The sequence below is a fragment of the Falco punctatus genome (genome assembly GCF_963210335.1).
Source record: "Falco punctatus genome assembly, chromosome: 13".
NCBI classification, from domain to species: Eukaryota; Metazoa; Chordata; class Aves; order Falconiformes; family Falconidae; genus Falco; species Falco punctatus.
Window position 1 is genome coordinate 12068257 of NC_137593.1, and position 16219 is coordinate 12084475.

General features: G+C 54.4%; 1 protein-coding gene across 11 annotated transcripts in view; it reads left to right on the top strand.

Moving 5' to 3' along the window:
- RUBCN (rubicon autophagy regulator) overlaps positions 1-16219 on the top strand; it is a 32444-nt gene that overhangs the window by 3636 nt on the left and 12589 nt on the right. For 2 of the 11 annotated variants that reach the window (XM_080409337.1, XM_080409334.1), the window contains exons 1-9: positions 1178-1318; positions 7667-7820; positions 10214-10297; positions 11242-11401; positions 11577-11683; positions 12255-12395; positions 12612-12768; positions 13002-13550; positions 16104-16199. In XM_080409337.1, coding sequence (XP_080265463.1) covers positions 1281-1318; positions 7667-7820; positions 10214-10297; positions 11242-11401; positions 11577-11683; positions 12255-12395; positions 12612-12768; positions 13002-13550; positions 16104-16199 — 1486 coding nt within the window. In that variant the 5' untranslated portion in view covers positions 1178-1280. Of the gene's footprint in view, positions 1-1177; positions 1319-1413; positions 1437-1776; positions 2729-3247; positions 3585-7176; positions 7317-7666; positions 7821-10213; positions 10298-11241; positions 11402-11573; positions 11684-12254; positions 12396-12611; positions 12769-13001; positions 13551-16103; positions 16200-16219 lie in introns of those variants that run through there. The other 9 variants (XR_013931673.1, XM_080409332.1, XM_080409340.1 and 6 more) reach the window with 8 other exon arrangements.

Here is a 16219-nt window from a genome sequence, read left to right on the forward strand (position 1 = left end):
TAGAAGAATCTTATAATTCCAGATTTAGGAGCTAAATTAGATCATCAGCTTCATCTACATGCGCCATATCACCAGATGTGATTGTATAATGATAATCACAGTAGTCTTGATGGCTTCACCTTCTCCCGTATTTTTACTGTGAGAATTAATGTGTAGTCAGACGGCTTACATATGCCATGTACAGCCAGTGTTTCCAACCCATGCAGTCAGCGCAGTAGGTTCAATGTAAGAAAATTTCTGCCTGACTGACAACCACACTGGAAGTTGTTCCACACTTGTATACAATTACTATGTATGGGGAGTCCTAGTCTAATTGCCTTCTGGAAAACATTTTGTTATTGCTTTAAGAACAGCAGTACAGAACCCTGTTCCCCCAAATGCTGCTGTAAAACTGTCCTGGTAAAACAAGGTGCATAGAAAGTGTCAGGCCCAGGGGTGTGTCTTCATGTATGCAGCATCAGCAAGCAGTGTGTGTGTCATTAAGATGAATGGTTATGGGCAGTCCACTGTGCAACTACCTTTGGTTTCTGAGGCATCAAACAACTGGAAGCATATCTGGCTTTTGTTCCCTATAATAATTTGCCATTGACTGTTCACAGTCTGATGGCAGCAGCATCACTATTTCCTTTTTCGAGTTTCATTTCACTGCTTTTTAGCGGGAGGGATGTGTAATTCTGCAGTATTTTTCATATCCTCTTTACCGTGGGTGATGTAATGGAAACCTCTTTCCGTTTGCGTGTCTCTGCTGGTACGTGCAGTGCCAGGGACGCGTTGTTTGGTTGTTTCTTTTCCTGCCACCACAATTTTCACATCCCCTCCGGTGAGGGGCTTGGTAAGCGCCCATCTCGGCAATCACTGTGGTTTTACACTGTGGCGAAGCTGAAGCCCCCTGCTAACACCGAGAGGGCCGACGGTAGCCCGGGGGAGGCCTGCAGCCGGCGAAGACCCCGTGTGCCCGCCGGCGGGGCTGACGGCCGGCGGCAGGAGGCCGCTGCGGCGCCGGTCCCCAGGCCCGGTGCCGCCCCCTCACCCAGTCCGACGGGGCGCTGCCTCACGACGCTCCCGCGCTCGGCAGGCGGCGGGCAAGCGGGAAGCGCGCGGCCCCGCGCAGTGCCTGCCGGGAGCTGCAGGCCTCCCGCCGCGCGGAGGGTGCCGGGCAGCCGCGGTGCACGCCGGGAGGTGCAGTTCGCGGCGGCGGGGCGGGGCGAGCGCTCGCCCCCACGTGACGGCGGCGGGCGGTGGCTGCGGCGGCGGCGGGGCCGCGCGCGCGCGCGCCCGGGATGGAGGCCGGGCCCCGTGAGGGGCGCGCGGAGAGCAGGTGGGGCCGCGCGTGGGGGCACGGCGTGACGCGCGGGGGCGGGGGCGCGGGGGGGGCGGCACGGCACGTGCGAGGGGCTGCGACACCCCCCGGTGGGGGCAGGACACGCCGGGGGGGGGTGAGTGTAACGGGGACGGGGGCCTGTCGTGGGCACGAGCGGGAGGCGTGACGCGGCGCGCGTGTCTGTGCCGGGGCGGGCGGCAGCACCTGTGCGCGGGGGGCGAGCCGCGCGTGGGGGCACGGCCTGGCGCGCGCACGGGAGGCACGCGCGGGGTGCGGGGGTGCGTGCGGTATCTGGGGCACGGCGGGGGCGCACGGGTGGCAGCAGCGCTGGTGCGCGCTCGGCGCGGGGATGCGCGGGGGTGTCCGGCGGGTCCCTGGGGAGCTCTTGCGCTGCGTGGGCGCGTGCGGGAGGGCGTGCGCGCGCCCGGCAGGTGCGGGGGTACCAGGGGGTGAGCTGGGAAGATGCAAACCCCCGTGCCGGGCGGGGGGCTGCGCCTGCGGGGCGCCCCAGCAGCCCCCGCTGTGGTCCCGCGTGGGGAGGCAGCACGCAGCGAGCGGGACTCTTGGAGCATCCTGCTGCTCCCGGCCCCGGGCCGGTGTCCCGGCCGCTGGAGGGGCGGTGCTGGCCACGGGCATGTACCCTCTGTCCCCGGTGCTCTGTCCCCGCCATGGTGGGGGTGACCCGTGGCCGAGGCGGCGGTGGGCCGGGCGCTGCTTCGCACGCCTTGTGCTCACGGGTGGAACCATCCTGCCCTGACGGCCGCGCTGGCGCTGCGGTGGCTCTGCAGCTTGCTGCTGCCCATCGTGTCACACCTTTGGGTGCAGGAGGGAAATCTTCGGTAAAGCTGCTCTCCCTTTCTGAAGGCGAGGTCCTGCGCCTGCACACTGCTGGCGGTGGGAATGGACGTGCTGCCGTGGCTTCACCTTGCGTGGTCTTCCTCTGTGGTTGAGGCCTGGGGTTTCTCATTAGCATTTGTAAAAGCAGCAGAGGTTGTTCTCTGGAGCTGTTTTGGTGACGAGTCCTATTTACTTCAGGTTTTTGGATGTCTTCAGCCTTTGCTTTGTGCTTCAGTTTTGCCCTGGTACTCAAAAGCGCAGGGTGGAAATGGGAGTGTTGGCTGGGGAGGAGGGAGCAGCTGAAACTTGATAGGGGAGAGAAACCTTCCTTATCTGAGGGGCTCAGCTAGCCTCTATTCCTGCTAGCAACATCAGCCAGGAAAATGCTACCGGTGTTTTTAAAGCTGTAGTGGAGGTTTGGGGTGCCTTTTGATTTACACAGTTCGAGCTATTCTCCCTCTTTAGCTAATGCTTTAGACCCAGCAGGTTCAGAATGATAAAAGGAATTGACTGCATTCACTTCTTTTTCTCTCCAGAATCACCCTTGTGCATTTTCTTGCCTTTGCAAGTGTGAGTCCTGCACTACCAGATCCTGCTACCGTCGTGTGACTAATAGGCCTGACGTGGTGCCACCCCCAGCACTCCTGTAGGGACAGGGGCATGCTGGCACACGAAGGGGACCTGCTTGTTCTCCTGGCTGTCACTGATGCGCTGGGGAGGATCCTGGCATGGGTCTTGCACAGCCTCATTGTCCTCTGTGCAGATGGTTTAGCATTTTAATTCCTGGTGAGGTGCAATTTCAGCTAGATTGTGGCTGTGACTGATGGTGATAGGATAGAGGCCAGTGGATGCATCTTCCCATGTATCATGGGAAACGCAGAAGCAGAAGTTATGCTGCTGAAGTCCATCCTTCTGTGGGTGCAGGAGAGGAAAATGAGGATCTCATGCTGGGTTTTGCTGTCTCTCCTCCTGAGCAGCAGGTCCAAAATGCACCGGGGAGCAGGGGCTGCGAAGTGATGCCCATCAAGGCATGGCAGTTAGCGCTCTCCTCATGCTGGGCAGAGAGCAGGGCTCGCATACCTTGGGGGTGGGGGTGGGGGTGGTGTGGAGGGCACAGCAGTCCCGGGGGAGCAGAGGGGCTATTGGTCAGCTGGGCACGTTAGCCAAGAGCTACTACCTTTGGCTCTGGCACCAGCAAGGCCCCCAGGGATGGCAGGGCCAGAGGAGAGAGCCCCTAAAGGGAATCCGTGCTGGGAGCAATGGAGGAAGGTGAGCGGCTGGTCCCAAGGAGGTGGGCTGCCATGGGGGTCTGCCCTGCCTGTGGCTGCTGTGTGCAGGTCCTGCGCAGATTGAAACTTGATGGACAGTGTCCTGGGTCCACAGGTTGTGATCATCTGCTTGTGGCAGGCTTCGCCAGCGTGAGCAGGTAAAACTATCTGCCCTGCTGGGAAAAGGCTAAAAAGAACACTTTAATCCCTCATTTCTTTCCTCATCCTTTGCTAGTGCAGAGCAAGAGAGCTCCAACAAGCTGCAGCTCTGGGCTGTGTTTGCTGGGGGAGCCTTCTGTGGTTGTGCCCCCGGTTTTATACTGGTGCAAGCTTTTAGTACCGGTGCAAGCTACCCTGCATTCTGTTTTCCCAGCTGGCCTGCTCAATTCTTCCCACCCGGGCACTGCAGGGCTGATCTGCCGGGCTGGCAGAGCTCTTCTGGCTTCCACTGCCTTGTCAGCCGCTCCACGTGGCTGCAGATGAATTGCACGAAGCCTGCCTTTCTTTTAATCCTTTTTCCCAGCAGTGCTGAGCCTGCTGGAGGAGCAGGCGGGGGAGCCCAGGGAAGGGGCTGCTGGTTGTCTGGGAGACCCTGGGGTGGTGAGGCGGGAGCTGGCTGTGCACAGTGGCGGGTTGCACAGTGCCTTCAGAATCTACAGGAGGAACCAGCAGCCAGCATAGGAATGTCCTTGGAGATGTGGCAAAAGTCCCTCCACAACCTCAGCCAAAACTCTTTAGAATGCTGAGGAGGACTGAGAGGCTCCTCCAGGTAGAGGACAGAGTTCGAGCAGCCATTGCTAGATGGCTCCCCCAGAGCACAGGGAGACACACAGCAGATGTTGTTTGCAAGAAAAATGAGATGCTGCTCTTTTTTTTTTTTTTTTTTTTTTATTTTCAATACTAGCTACCTGTGTGATTCTGTTTTGGAAAGTAACTAGGGTTTGGTTTTATTTTAAATGAAGAAGTTCACCTGATTCAGCAGCATGGCTCCTTGCCTCTGCTGTGAGTCACCTTCGCTGACTTGAACCAAGAGAAATTTCCACCCTTGCTGGCATGGAGGGGCTCAGAAAGCCTTGGGAGAGCCAGCAGTATTCCCCTGTTGTTGTCAGCAGCAGCTTTAAGCTGTTTGGTGCTCCAGGGCTGGATTCTGTCTTTATCTCTCTAGTGCAAAAAGTTCCGTTATATTTGGGACAATTCCTGGCGGTGGGTTGATGTTGCTGTACCTGAGGATAGAGTTTGTGGTGGCAAAGCAAGGAGACTCTGTGCCAAGTTTACGGAGCTGGGGGTTAAAATTGGAGGCCAGATCAGAAATTGTCTTTAAGGAGAGGAATGCGGCTGAGATCTTGCCAGTGTTCCGCCAGTGATGGCCCCTGCAAACACCCGCAGCCCTTCTGGCTGGGGGAACAAGACTCTGCTGGAGCCAGAGAGCAGAAGCATGTGTGGTTCTTGCAGGGGAAGCTCTGCTCATGTACTGTGACCTCCCTGGGGTGTGTTGCTCACTTTGCCCTTCCTGTAAGTCAGGGTATTTTCATGATGTGGTATGAATTTGCCTTACCCCATGTCAGGCTTTCCTTATCACTAGCAAAGGAGAAATCACTTTATTCAGGAAAAAACAAGCAGACTTCTTAATATTGCTCTGAACACCTGCTGAAATGGGGAACCTGAGGGCAGCTGGGACTCGGGCTTTCTCCATCCTTCCTGGCAGCCCAGGCTCAGGCTCTGTCAATGGGAGGGAAGCAAACCCTGCAGCTAGTTCAGTGTTAACCCGTAAGGCCAGTCAAAGCTGAAATGTGATTAGCCGCACTCTCTTGATTTCCCTGTCACCTGCAGCCAACTGTATGGCTCTTCATTTCTTCAGCCTTGTGTCACTGTATGCTTTTCAGCATGCACCATGGCCCAGCCCAGAAACAGCTGGGGTTTGGGTATCAGTAGGTCTTGTGTGTCCAACTTGTGAACTGCTTTGGCCCAACAAGTCACATGGGATCCTTACTCTCTTACAGGGATTTAGTTCACTTTTGGTAGCTTCTGCATCAAATCTGCAAAGGTGCTTTTATTGTGCTGCTCATTCCCTGTGTGCTTCTGAGTTCAATAGTTTAACATTTTGAAGTTATTTTGATTGAGGATTGCTTAACCTTAGTTTCCCTGTGCTAGAAGGGAGCTGTGAGTCCAGTGTGTTGGATCCTCATTCCCTACCTTTGGGGAGATGCATGACTCCCTTAATGAGACAGTTCATTTGGAAAGGCACAGCTATGCATGTCCTGCCCCTGTATCCTTGTGTGCATCACCTGCTTTTTATAGCACAAAATGACACAGGAGGGAGTTTCCCTGACTTGCTGACTTGGAAGATCCAACGGCGTGGCTGAGCTTTCACTTGCATTTCCTAACTCTGAGTGTTAGAAATAGCTTGAGGAGGAGCTGGTGAGGTTTTGAGCTCAGTGGCTGCAGATACTGTTTGACTGGGGACTGACAGTGCTGCTCTGGGCATCTGTGGACACTCAGAGCAGCATCACCGATCCCTAGTCAAAGAGCATCTGCAGCCCTCAGGGCGGCGATGGGGAAAGCCCATAAATTCAGAAGAGCTGGATCACCTTTCTGTATGTCCCCAAGCCGGATCTCCTTCAGGAAACTGCCTTTGATTTAGATCCGTACTTTCTTCTTCAGTCTCTCCTGAGATAAAGCTATGACGGTGCTTATTAGTCTAAGTACATCACAAAAATATACATACTTCCATATGCATTGCAGCTGTGGTTTAGAGCTCCTGTGCTGTCAGGGTGACAGGCTTTGCTGTGGGATGGGTTAGCTTCTATTTGGTTTAAGCTTAGGTGGGCACTGAAGGTGGTGAGATTTCCCTGGGGAGACCAGGGAGTGAATGGAGAGCTTGAAGTAGAGCCAATATGTGATGATCTGCTTGTTCGCTTAATCAGTTTGGCAATAGTGAACAAATCTCAGAAAGAGAATGTTGGCAGGAAAAGCTTGGTTTTGAAATATCAGGGTTATGTTACTTTTTGGTGTCCTTTGTGCTACAGAAGTGTGCAGCCCACTTTCATCCACAAGGGAAGAAAATGAGAGCAGCTTTAAATAATGTTATTTATTTTAAATATATTTTCCTTTTTCTTTGGAAATCCAGCTTGTTTTCAGCTGTGGAGGGATTAAGAGCTGAAACACTGGCTTGTTTCTTGCCAGTTGAAAGGCTGGACTTTCATTCTAAGCTGTCACCTTGGGTGCTTTTATTGCAAACCCTGCAGAGGCATTTTTTTTTTGGCAGATACACACCCAAATATGCCTTGCAATGTTCCTGTTGCTTCTGAGACAGTGGCTCCTATCTGAATACATTTTTCTGAAAGCTGTTGTTCCTCTGGCATTGCTGTCAAGCAGCATGAGTAGGGACCTCAGTCATCCAAAGCTTATTTCCCCAAAGTTGCTTTTGCATAGGCAAATGATGTTGCCTCCCTGCACCATCACTCCTGCTTTGTGGTGGATTATGGTGATTTCTTGCTGTATGCAGGGTAGCTGAGGGGGATGATATCAATGAGAAATGCTGTGCAAGCTCTAGCATACATGTGCAGTTTGCTGTTTGCTAATCTCTGTCCAGAACACAATGAACACTTTTGCAAGACAGTCAACTTGTGCCTACAGCAGCTTGGAGGCCAGAGAGCAGCTGTACAGATGGAGATGCAGATCAAGAGTTACCAACCTTGGAGTGGAACACCTCTGCATCCTGATGGTGCTGGAGTGCTCGATGCAGTGCACGTAGCTTGGGGAGTGCCACTCTCTGTAAATGCAGGTGCAGCACGGCCAGTGTCTGCTAGATGTGGTGAACATCAAGCCATTGCCTTACAGCTGCTGTACTCCTGATGGGCTGCTGCTCTAAACAGTCTGTGACAGAGCATGTGAGTGAGGCAAGAGGCTGGCTGGAAAGCTGTCCTCTGTGTTGTTGGCCTGTACTAAGCAAGTGGTGTGTTGCAGGAGCCATCAGTCTTTGTTCTGGCTGTCTCCTGAGACCACATTGATGTTGGCTGCCAGTCATCACAAGAATCATTATGGTATAGCCTCTTGTCCACAAACCATGCATGAGAGACCACAGGGAGTTGTTAAGTCCTTTAGCTCACCACTGCTAGCTTCTGGACCACAGAAGGTTTCAGCCTGACCAGGGTCTTCTTGAGAGAATGCAATACCATGGCCCTGTGGTGAAGCTCCTCTTGCTGTATTATCTGATGCAACTTGCTGTGTTCCTCTGCAGGAAGGAGCACTGGAAGCTGCTAGGCAACTTGAAGACCACAGTGGAAGGTTTGGTGTCCACGAGCAACCCGAATGTCTGGTCCAAGTATGGCGGCTTGGAACGGCTCTGCAGAGATATGCACAGCATCCTCTACCACGGCCTCATCCATGACAAGGTAGGGCTCTGTCCCGCCAGCACTGCTGCCTGTCTGTAGCAGCTTCAGTGCCTGTCATGAGTGAGTGGGGCAGTCCTGGCTGCTGCAGCTGGCTGCAGTGCTCGTAGCACGGAGTGGGTACAACACTTGTAGCAGTGTGGGAAATGATCAAAGCAGGGACTGAGCTTGCCTGCCAAGTGCTGTAGTTGTCAGAGGGACCAGGGTGCATGTTCTTTCTATCTCATCCCCCTTTGACGTGGTTTTTCCAGGTACCTGTGCCCCCCATGCTGAGGCCAGCCCTTCTTGCCTTTCTTCCTTGCAATAAAGCTGCATTTGCTATGGGTCTGCCCCATATCGTCTGCACTTGGACAACTTCCCAGTGAGGTCTAGCAAAAGAAAGCTTGCATGTTTACTGTTTCTGGTTAGCTGTGTTAATAACAGGAACTGGCAGCCAAATCCACGCTCTGCGTGAATGGGATCTGTCTTCCCAGGTTCTCATCATGCCTTGCAGTTGCTCACCCAGCCATTCCCCCATTCCATGGCTGCCTGGAAGAATTTCTTTTTCCCAGCTGTGTGCAGAGGCTCAAAGATCTCCTGTTCAGCTTGCAAATAGCAACACAATTAATTTACAGTAGAAAGCTGAAGCAAGTCTGCAGGGAGTGCCTCGGGGCATGCTTCCCATCGGTGGCTTCGCCACTCTGAGAGCAAAGCAGAGAAGAGAGCAGTGCAGAGGAGCCCCAGGCAGCTTGCATGGGCCAGCTGGGTCCAGGAGCAGGAAAACCACATGTATGCAATGCTGCACCCAAGCTAATAAGCCTGCAGGAAGAGCAGGGCTGACAGGTCGTTCCAGCAGGGTGCTTTGCTCCCTGGATCTATTAAGTTTGCAGTCAGCACTCATTACAGTGCTGCTGTGTTCCCGTTAGTTCCCAGTGGCATGGACCAGAGATGTTTTTTGGAGAGCCACAGAGAAAGAAGCTGCCTGTTACATGTGAGGAGTGCAGTGCTCCCTTCTGATAGATGTGCTATTAATAGGCTTCAGGAAGTGAGATTTAAATGATTTGTACTTGCCTGTCTGTTGGTAACAGTTCACACGAGACCTGCAAAGCAGGACTGTGTTGCCTTCCTCAGTGCTTTTATTATAGACAAAGGCAGCTCTTCTACTTGGATATCTCTCCCCTGCTTGGACACGTGTGACACCAATGAAGCTGTAAGAGCTGCAAAGGGATGCCCATAAAAATACAGCTTCCCAACAGCTATTTTCTCAATAGTTGCTTCATAAAAATCCTTCATTTTGCTTATTTTCTTACCAACTTTCTTCCTACAACTAGGAATAAATAAGTAAAGGGTGAAAAAAATCCATATATACATGTTAAGAGAACTAGGGTTAGAGGGTTTTAAACTTTTGAATGAATTTTCATGTATTTGTCCAGAAACCCCAATTTAGTCTAGAGGACTAAAATGGCCATGTTAGTTCTCTAGTCTGAAAAACCCAAACCAACCACCCCACAAACAAACAAACCACAAAACTGAACCCATTCCTCTGATGCTTGTGAAAGAGGAAACAGAGCTGGAAGGAAAAATAATCAGTCTTTTGGTGAGGAGAGAGAGACATTTTTAGGCTGTGTTTACATGTGATAGGATAGTGAGGAAAACAGCAACTCTGCTGCAGTTCCTCTTTAACTAGAATAGCTAAGAATACTATATATATATATATAACTGATTGTCTGAATAAAGCTGAGGCAAATGACTGCAAAGAGCTGGTAGAAATGCAACACCACATTTCTTACCTGGGGTGCTCAGCTGTACTGGTGGCCTTGGTGGTGGCTTGCATCAAAGACAGCAACGGTTGCTGGTTTTGCTGGGATGTATTTCCATGTTGCTCTTTGTGTCCCCTCACTGGTGCCTGACTCCGCAGTGCTGAGGCAGGAGGGCTGTCCTCCAGGTCGTACTCCAGCAGGAAGGGGAACAGTGACGTGGGAACTTGGTCAACTTGGCAGACTTGAGGTTGGCCTTTAGAATCCTTATTGCACTGCAGCGGTCCCTGTCCCAAGACCTCTTCTGTCTCCATGGTATGAGGGACTGGGAACTTACCTGATGAATCTGGGAACTTACCTGGAGGACCTGTCGTCTGGTCACTTGGCTGACCACAACAGAGATGTTACCGTGGGAGGGGCAGGAGGCCACTTACCTATGTCATGCCAGTGTTTTTTGTCTTGGTCCCTTGACCTACAAAATTGTGTTAAGATACTTGCTGTGTTTCTCCTCTGTAAAGCAGTGCTGCTCTTTGATGCCTGTTTTCTGGCCCATCTTGCTGTGTTTAGTGGCTGTCCTCATGGCAGCAAGGGGCTGATGGGGGATGTTGTCATTTAACTGAGACTTTAGTGGTGGTATCTAACTGCGCTTGTCCTGGGCAGGTGTGCTGCAGACAGAAGGATTACTGGCAGTTTGTGAAGGACATTCGCTGGCTGAGTCCCAGCTCTGCTCATCACCTGGAGAAGGTGGGTTCTGGTGGGGTGGCCCTGCATGCCCGGCGGGGAGGGGAGAGGGCAGCTGGGCTGTGAACTTCACCAGTGGGATAGTAGCGCAGTGGCTGTTGGCTTGCTGTGGGTAAAGGGCTCCACGGCTGAAGCAGTCGTGTGTTTGTGTACAAGCCATGTCCCAGGAGCTTGGTGTGGTTTGGGTTGAGACAATTGGCTGCTTATTTCTCCCAGGTCAGTCTCCAGTTTGGCTTGGCCGGGTGCAGCAGGCATCACCAAGGGAACTGGCACAGGCAGCACTTGTGTGTATGCAGGGGTGATTCATGTGTCTGTGCAAACCTCTAAAGGTCTGGACTGTGTCTTCTGGGTTGTGTCTTCACCATGCGTTTGGTTCTCCCATTGCTGGCTTGTGCTGACTGCTGGTGTACAGGGATGCTCCTGGTCTTTGGCTGCCCCGTGATGACATTCATGGTCCCTGTCATGGATGAGTGCAAGGGGCTGACCAGTGGTGGTCCTTGTGTCCAGCCTGCTGCTGGGGGGACGTGGGGTGTGACTCCAGTTCAGCTCTTCAAGCTGCAGCAGCTCAGGCATTGCTGTAACATTTCCCATTTAATGTGTCAGCAAGAACATGACCATCACACCGGGGCTGGGTTGGATTTGGGAGCATGGGGTCCCTGCGGGTGAGGGGCGATGCCCATGGGTGGGAGAGCGTGCAAGAGAAATTCATAGTGCTGGTGGTGGTTGGAGGACTTTGGTCACTGGCTGACCTTTGAAGCATTGTTCCTGCCCAGTGCTTTTGCCGCCTTGGTGGCTGGGGAGCTGCTGGGATTTGTCCTCCTTCCCGCTGGTGGTGACCAGTGCTGGAAGCTGCCGTTACGAGGGGGGCAAAAGCTGTGTGGTGGAACAAAGCCTGCTCCCCTGCTTGCCTGCGCATGTCTTAACCTGTGCCTGGTATCCCTTTCCAGTTCATCAGCCTGCAGGAGAGTGGCCAGCCTGACCCAGAGGGCCCAGGGGATCAGGCCATCGCACAGCTGTGGCTACAGCACAGCCTGCAGTGCCACTGCCTGTCCGCACAGCTGAGACCGCTCCTGGGGAACCGGCAGTACATCAGAAAATTCTACGCAGGTAAAGAGAAATGGGCCTTTTCCTTCTTATTAGGAGAATATCTAACCGGTGGCGTTTCCAAGCCACGTGGGAATGAGGGGGGACAGCAGAAAAGGTGGTTTGCATGTGAGCGGCTGGTGCTGTCAGACCACATGGGTGAGAGGGACTCCCCCAAGCAGCAGTTTTCTCTCCCCAGACACTGCCTTCCTGCTCAGTGACGCCCACGTCACGGCCATGCTGCAGTGCCTGGAGGCTGTCGAGCAGAACAACCCCAGGCTCCTGGCTCAGATCGACACCTCCATGGTGAGTTGAGGTCCTGGCTTTTACATCTGGTTCTCCGCAGACGCCAGCTGGCTGTGGCTGCTCATGCAAACTCTCATCCAGGGCACATGGAGCCCCTGGATAAGGGATTGAACTTGGAAGTAGCAAAAGAGCTCCAAGGTGGGAGGAGAGTGGTGAGCTGGTCCCTGTGCTGCCGGTGTAAGCCTGGCAGGGGTCGGGGTGTGCGAGATGGCTCTGTGGGCCATTTAGTGGGGCACCTTGGTTCTGGTTGGCTTCAAGGATTTGAGTATGAGGACCTGAGGATCAGTTCCTTGTAAGAGGCACCTCTGAAGCCCTCTCCAGCAATCCCAGGATTCAGGGCCAGCAGGCAGAGCTGCCTGATTGTGAGGGTCAGCCACCTCTGAGGGGATGGGCAGCAGCCCAGGACACCTGGGTGCCCACTCCTGCTGGTGATGCCAGTGACCCCCAGTGCAGCCCTGCACCAGCTGCGCCCTCCCCCGAGGAGGAGAACAGCAGCTGCTTTCTTTGCACAGAGCTCTCCAGAGGAGAGCAATGACTAAGCCTTCGTTAAATGGGGGCTGTGTTCTTTCAGCTGGCCGGCACGTCACTGCCATCCCTGTGCATGTCAGGTCCTTCTGCTGGGACAAGAGAGATGTGTGACCATGACGCTGAAGGACATGAGAGCCATCTGCCTGGGGCACTGGGCTGCCTGGATCGTTTCAGTGAGAGCCTGGTAATTTCCCAATGGGAGCCTGCTGTGTAGCTGTGAACCAAGAGCTGCTTCCCTTCTGTGCTGCCCCGTTTTTCCCTCCCCGTCCTCCTGCCCCCAGGGCTGCTGCATCCTTGCTGCTGGTGATCAGGCATTCGCGGGTCGATTCCTTTCCATTGCTGCTCCTTTGACGTGTAGCCCTGTAAATGCTGATTTATTAATGATGCCACCTCTCTTCAGCTTACCAGGAAGAGTGACTGTCCGCCTCCAGTGACCAAGAGTCAGAGCCTGACTGCCCTCCCCGCGCCCCCGTATGTCCCCGCTGCAGGCTGCACACAGCAGTGCTGCTTTGGGTCCTTCTCCAGCCTCCACCACCCAGCCTCCTCTGGCCTCCCAGGTAACGAGGGTGGGCTGGGAAGCTCAGGATAGACTCAGAAAATACTTTGCGTTTTTTTCTGTTCTTGGATTCTTTGTGGTGGATGGGTGTGAGATCTCTGCCGGTGGTGGGAGGGAGATCCCTGGCCTTTCCCCTTTGTGGGTGGGCATGCTGGTGTGAAGCCACAAGCCTGTTGCCATAGGGTAGTCTGCATGTGCCAGGGTGTGTGACGTCCTGCTCCTGCCTCTGTCCAGACAGGAGACCAGTGAGTTCTTCTGTCAGCTCCAGCATCAGCCAGCCCCAGGAGCGCTGCCCGTCCACCCGGTCCTCCTCCTTCAGCGAGGGCAGGTCCCCTCTGGAGCAGCCTGGCTCTGTCACCCCCTTCCACATCCCCTCACCCAAAGACCCCTTCTCTCCAGCCAGCGAGATGAGCTCCAGCACCACCAGCCAGAGCGAGGACACTTGGACAGGGAGTCAGGATGATCCGCAGAGCGATGTTAACGATGGGCCGGAGTACCTGGCCATCGGGAACTTGGGGCGCCGGGGCCGAGCGTGCAGCAACACCAGCACCAACAGCACCAAGAGCAGTAGCTCCAAACTCTTCTCCTCCAGCAGCTCCCAGAAGCTGGACTCGGTCTCATCCCTGGGGGAGCAGGGGGCAAGTGGAGGTGGAAGCAGGGGCCTGAGCCTGTTTCGCCGGTCCAGCTTCTCAGAGGGACAGTCATCAGCTCCGCAGGGCATCCTCAAGAAGAGCCATGTGCGCTCGCACTCCGACACCAACGTGGCTTCAGCAAAGTTGCATGGTAATGGGGCGGCTTTTCTGGGATGGGTTTGGGGTGCGGGAGCCCCTGGTACCAGCAGGCTGATACTGGCCACCCTTTTGACTCCGTGGATCAGGTTGACGAGGGGAACAGCGGGCAAGTGGTTGCAACATTTGGTCTTTGTCCTTAGCTTTCCTGCTCCACGCTGGAATGGTGGGCTGACATCTTGCTTCCCAGAATGCCCTAGACCAGTCTGTTACTGGTATTGGCAGCTTTTACCAAAAACTTAGAAAATGACAGCAATGCTGTAACATCAGCTGTCCAGCTTCCCCACTGGCCTTGCCTAGCTGGGGTGTGGGGCTGTGGTAGGGCACTGGGCTGGGGCTGGTGCTGGGGCTTGGGCTTGAGCTCATCCTGTGGGTAGGATGTCATCTTACTGGTAACCTGCTGGGTCCTCCTGTGCCCTTGAGTGGATGAATGCATGGGTGGGGGAGCAGGATGTGAGGGGACAATCAGTTTGTGGGAGTCTGCTCCACCAGTGCTGCCTTCATGGGAGGAGTGGAAGTCCTTGCTGAGTAGTAACCAGTCTCTCTGTTTTCTCTCCCTTAACGCTGCCCTCCTCCTCCTCTGTCTGCCCAGGAGGCCTCAGGGATATCACCATTATAATAGAAGATCCAGTGGCAGGTTTGGGAGCCAGTGTAACAGCCCTTCATTAGTGGTCATTGCATCAAGTTCAGGATTTCCATCAATCCATTAGTGTCCATTTAGAAAACAAACAAAAAAAAATAATTCTTCCCTGTGTCCCAGCTGGTGCTTTGAAGCATAGTCAGGTTTTTGCATGCGACCTGACTGAAGATCCCAGCTTGTTTTTTTGGAGCAGTGGACCACACCCAGAAGGGCACCCAGCTTCCCTGCATGGCGTTAGGGAGTGCTGGCCACCAAGTCCCTGAGCTGTGTCCCCTGCCATTCCCTGCACCCCACTGCCTTGGGAGCCAGGAGAGGTTTCCTCCCACCTAGTGAACAAGGGCTGGCAGCTAAGCAGGCATGGGCTTGAACATCTTATTTTTCCTTTCATTTAGTGGATCTGTGGCATGGGGAGGTTTGATGTTGGCTGAGTTCAGCCATGTCCCAGCCAGCTGTGCTTGCACCCACAGCCAGGGCTTCCAGGTACTCTTTTGGGCTTGGAGCAGGTGTCCCCCTGAGCAGAGGTGCTGGGGTGCTGCCATCCCTTTGTCTCACATGCAGAAAGTCAGCAGCTCAAAACCATGGGCTGTTTTCTTTTGCATCTGTTGAGCAGCAGCACTGGGTTTGTTGAGGTCACATCTGGATGCTGAGGGCTCTGTGACTGGGAAGGCTCCTTCCTGGAGGTGGGCATTCAGACATACGTCTCTAACCCTGTGTCCTGCTCCAGCAGAGGATGCCAAGCACTGCCTCGCTTTGCCCTTCAGCAGTAGGCTCTCTTGTACGTGGCATCCCCCAGGCCAGTGATCACAAGGTGGTTTCCATGCTGGTTTTCAGCAGGGTTGAGGTGGCTGCAGGATACCCTGTCAGGCTGCAGCAACCAGCTGCGAGAGCCTCCCACCCCGATGGGTCTGTCAACCAGCCTGTGGGGTGGGTTGGTCCCAAACCCCATCCTGATGGCTGCTGCTTCATGGTCTTGGCAGGGGGGTGCTGGTTCTGGTGAGCTCAAGAGCCTCCAGCTACCTCAGGGTTAGGGCACAAAGCTGGTAGCAAAGAGGAGCAGGAGGCTGAGAGGAGAGGGTTGCCCTGTTGTGGTTGGGATGTCAGCCAGTGTCTGCACCACATCCACACACATGTTCCTGTTCCGCTCCAGTCAGGGTGTTTTCTGTCTCCTTCAGCAGTCCTCTGTCACCCAGCTGCTCTGTCCAGGTGCTCCCTGGGGCCATGGCTCTCTGGAGGGCACCATCCGTTGTTGCTCTCTGGTCAGGCCAGCTCCTGGCAGTTCCTGCCGGCTCAGCCTGGCAGGGAGTTGCACCACAGCGTGTTCGTGGGGCAGAGTCCTGCCCACAGCTGTGTAGGTCACCTTGAGCACTGCAGCCCAGGCTCCAGTGTTGTGTGTGGGGAGTCCTGGCTTCTAGTTGAGCAAGGGCATGTCCTTCACATGCCTCCTTCTGCTGTTGTCCGGGCTGCTTTTCAGGGCTGGGAGCCCCGCAGATCCCTCAGCTGCTCAGGTTTCCCCTTGTCTCCTAACTGTCTGGCCTGGGAGATAGCTCTTCCCTCTGAGATGCTCCAGCAGGAAGATGGGGCTGGCAGAAGTGCTTGCTGGAGCCTGTTTGTCCCCCAGCTCTGCTAGGGGGTAAAGAGAGGAAGGCCTGGGACTTGACTGCTCCGTGGCTCTCACGAGCTTCTCTCCTTCTTTCCCCTTCTCCTCCTCTGCAATGCCTTTCTAGTTTTGTCCCCTCCTGGGCTTGCCCTCAGCCATGGCATGGAGCAGGAAGATGTCCCTGTGTTTCCCATCCATTTGTGCTGCCCATGTGATGCTGAGCCCCTTTCATTTCACTGTGTGCAATGGCTGGGTGCCTCCAGGATACTGGTTGGTTACTGACACACAAATGGTGTTGTGTTTCCTTCCAGAGTCCCATGACGATCCAGGTGGAGGGAGAGGGCCAGTCTCTGCTTCCACCCAGAGCAGTGAACTGAGCACACGCAGCTCCCTTTACATAGAGTACGGTGAGTACAGCCAGCCTCAG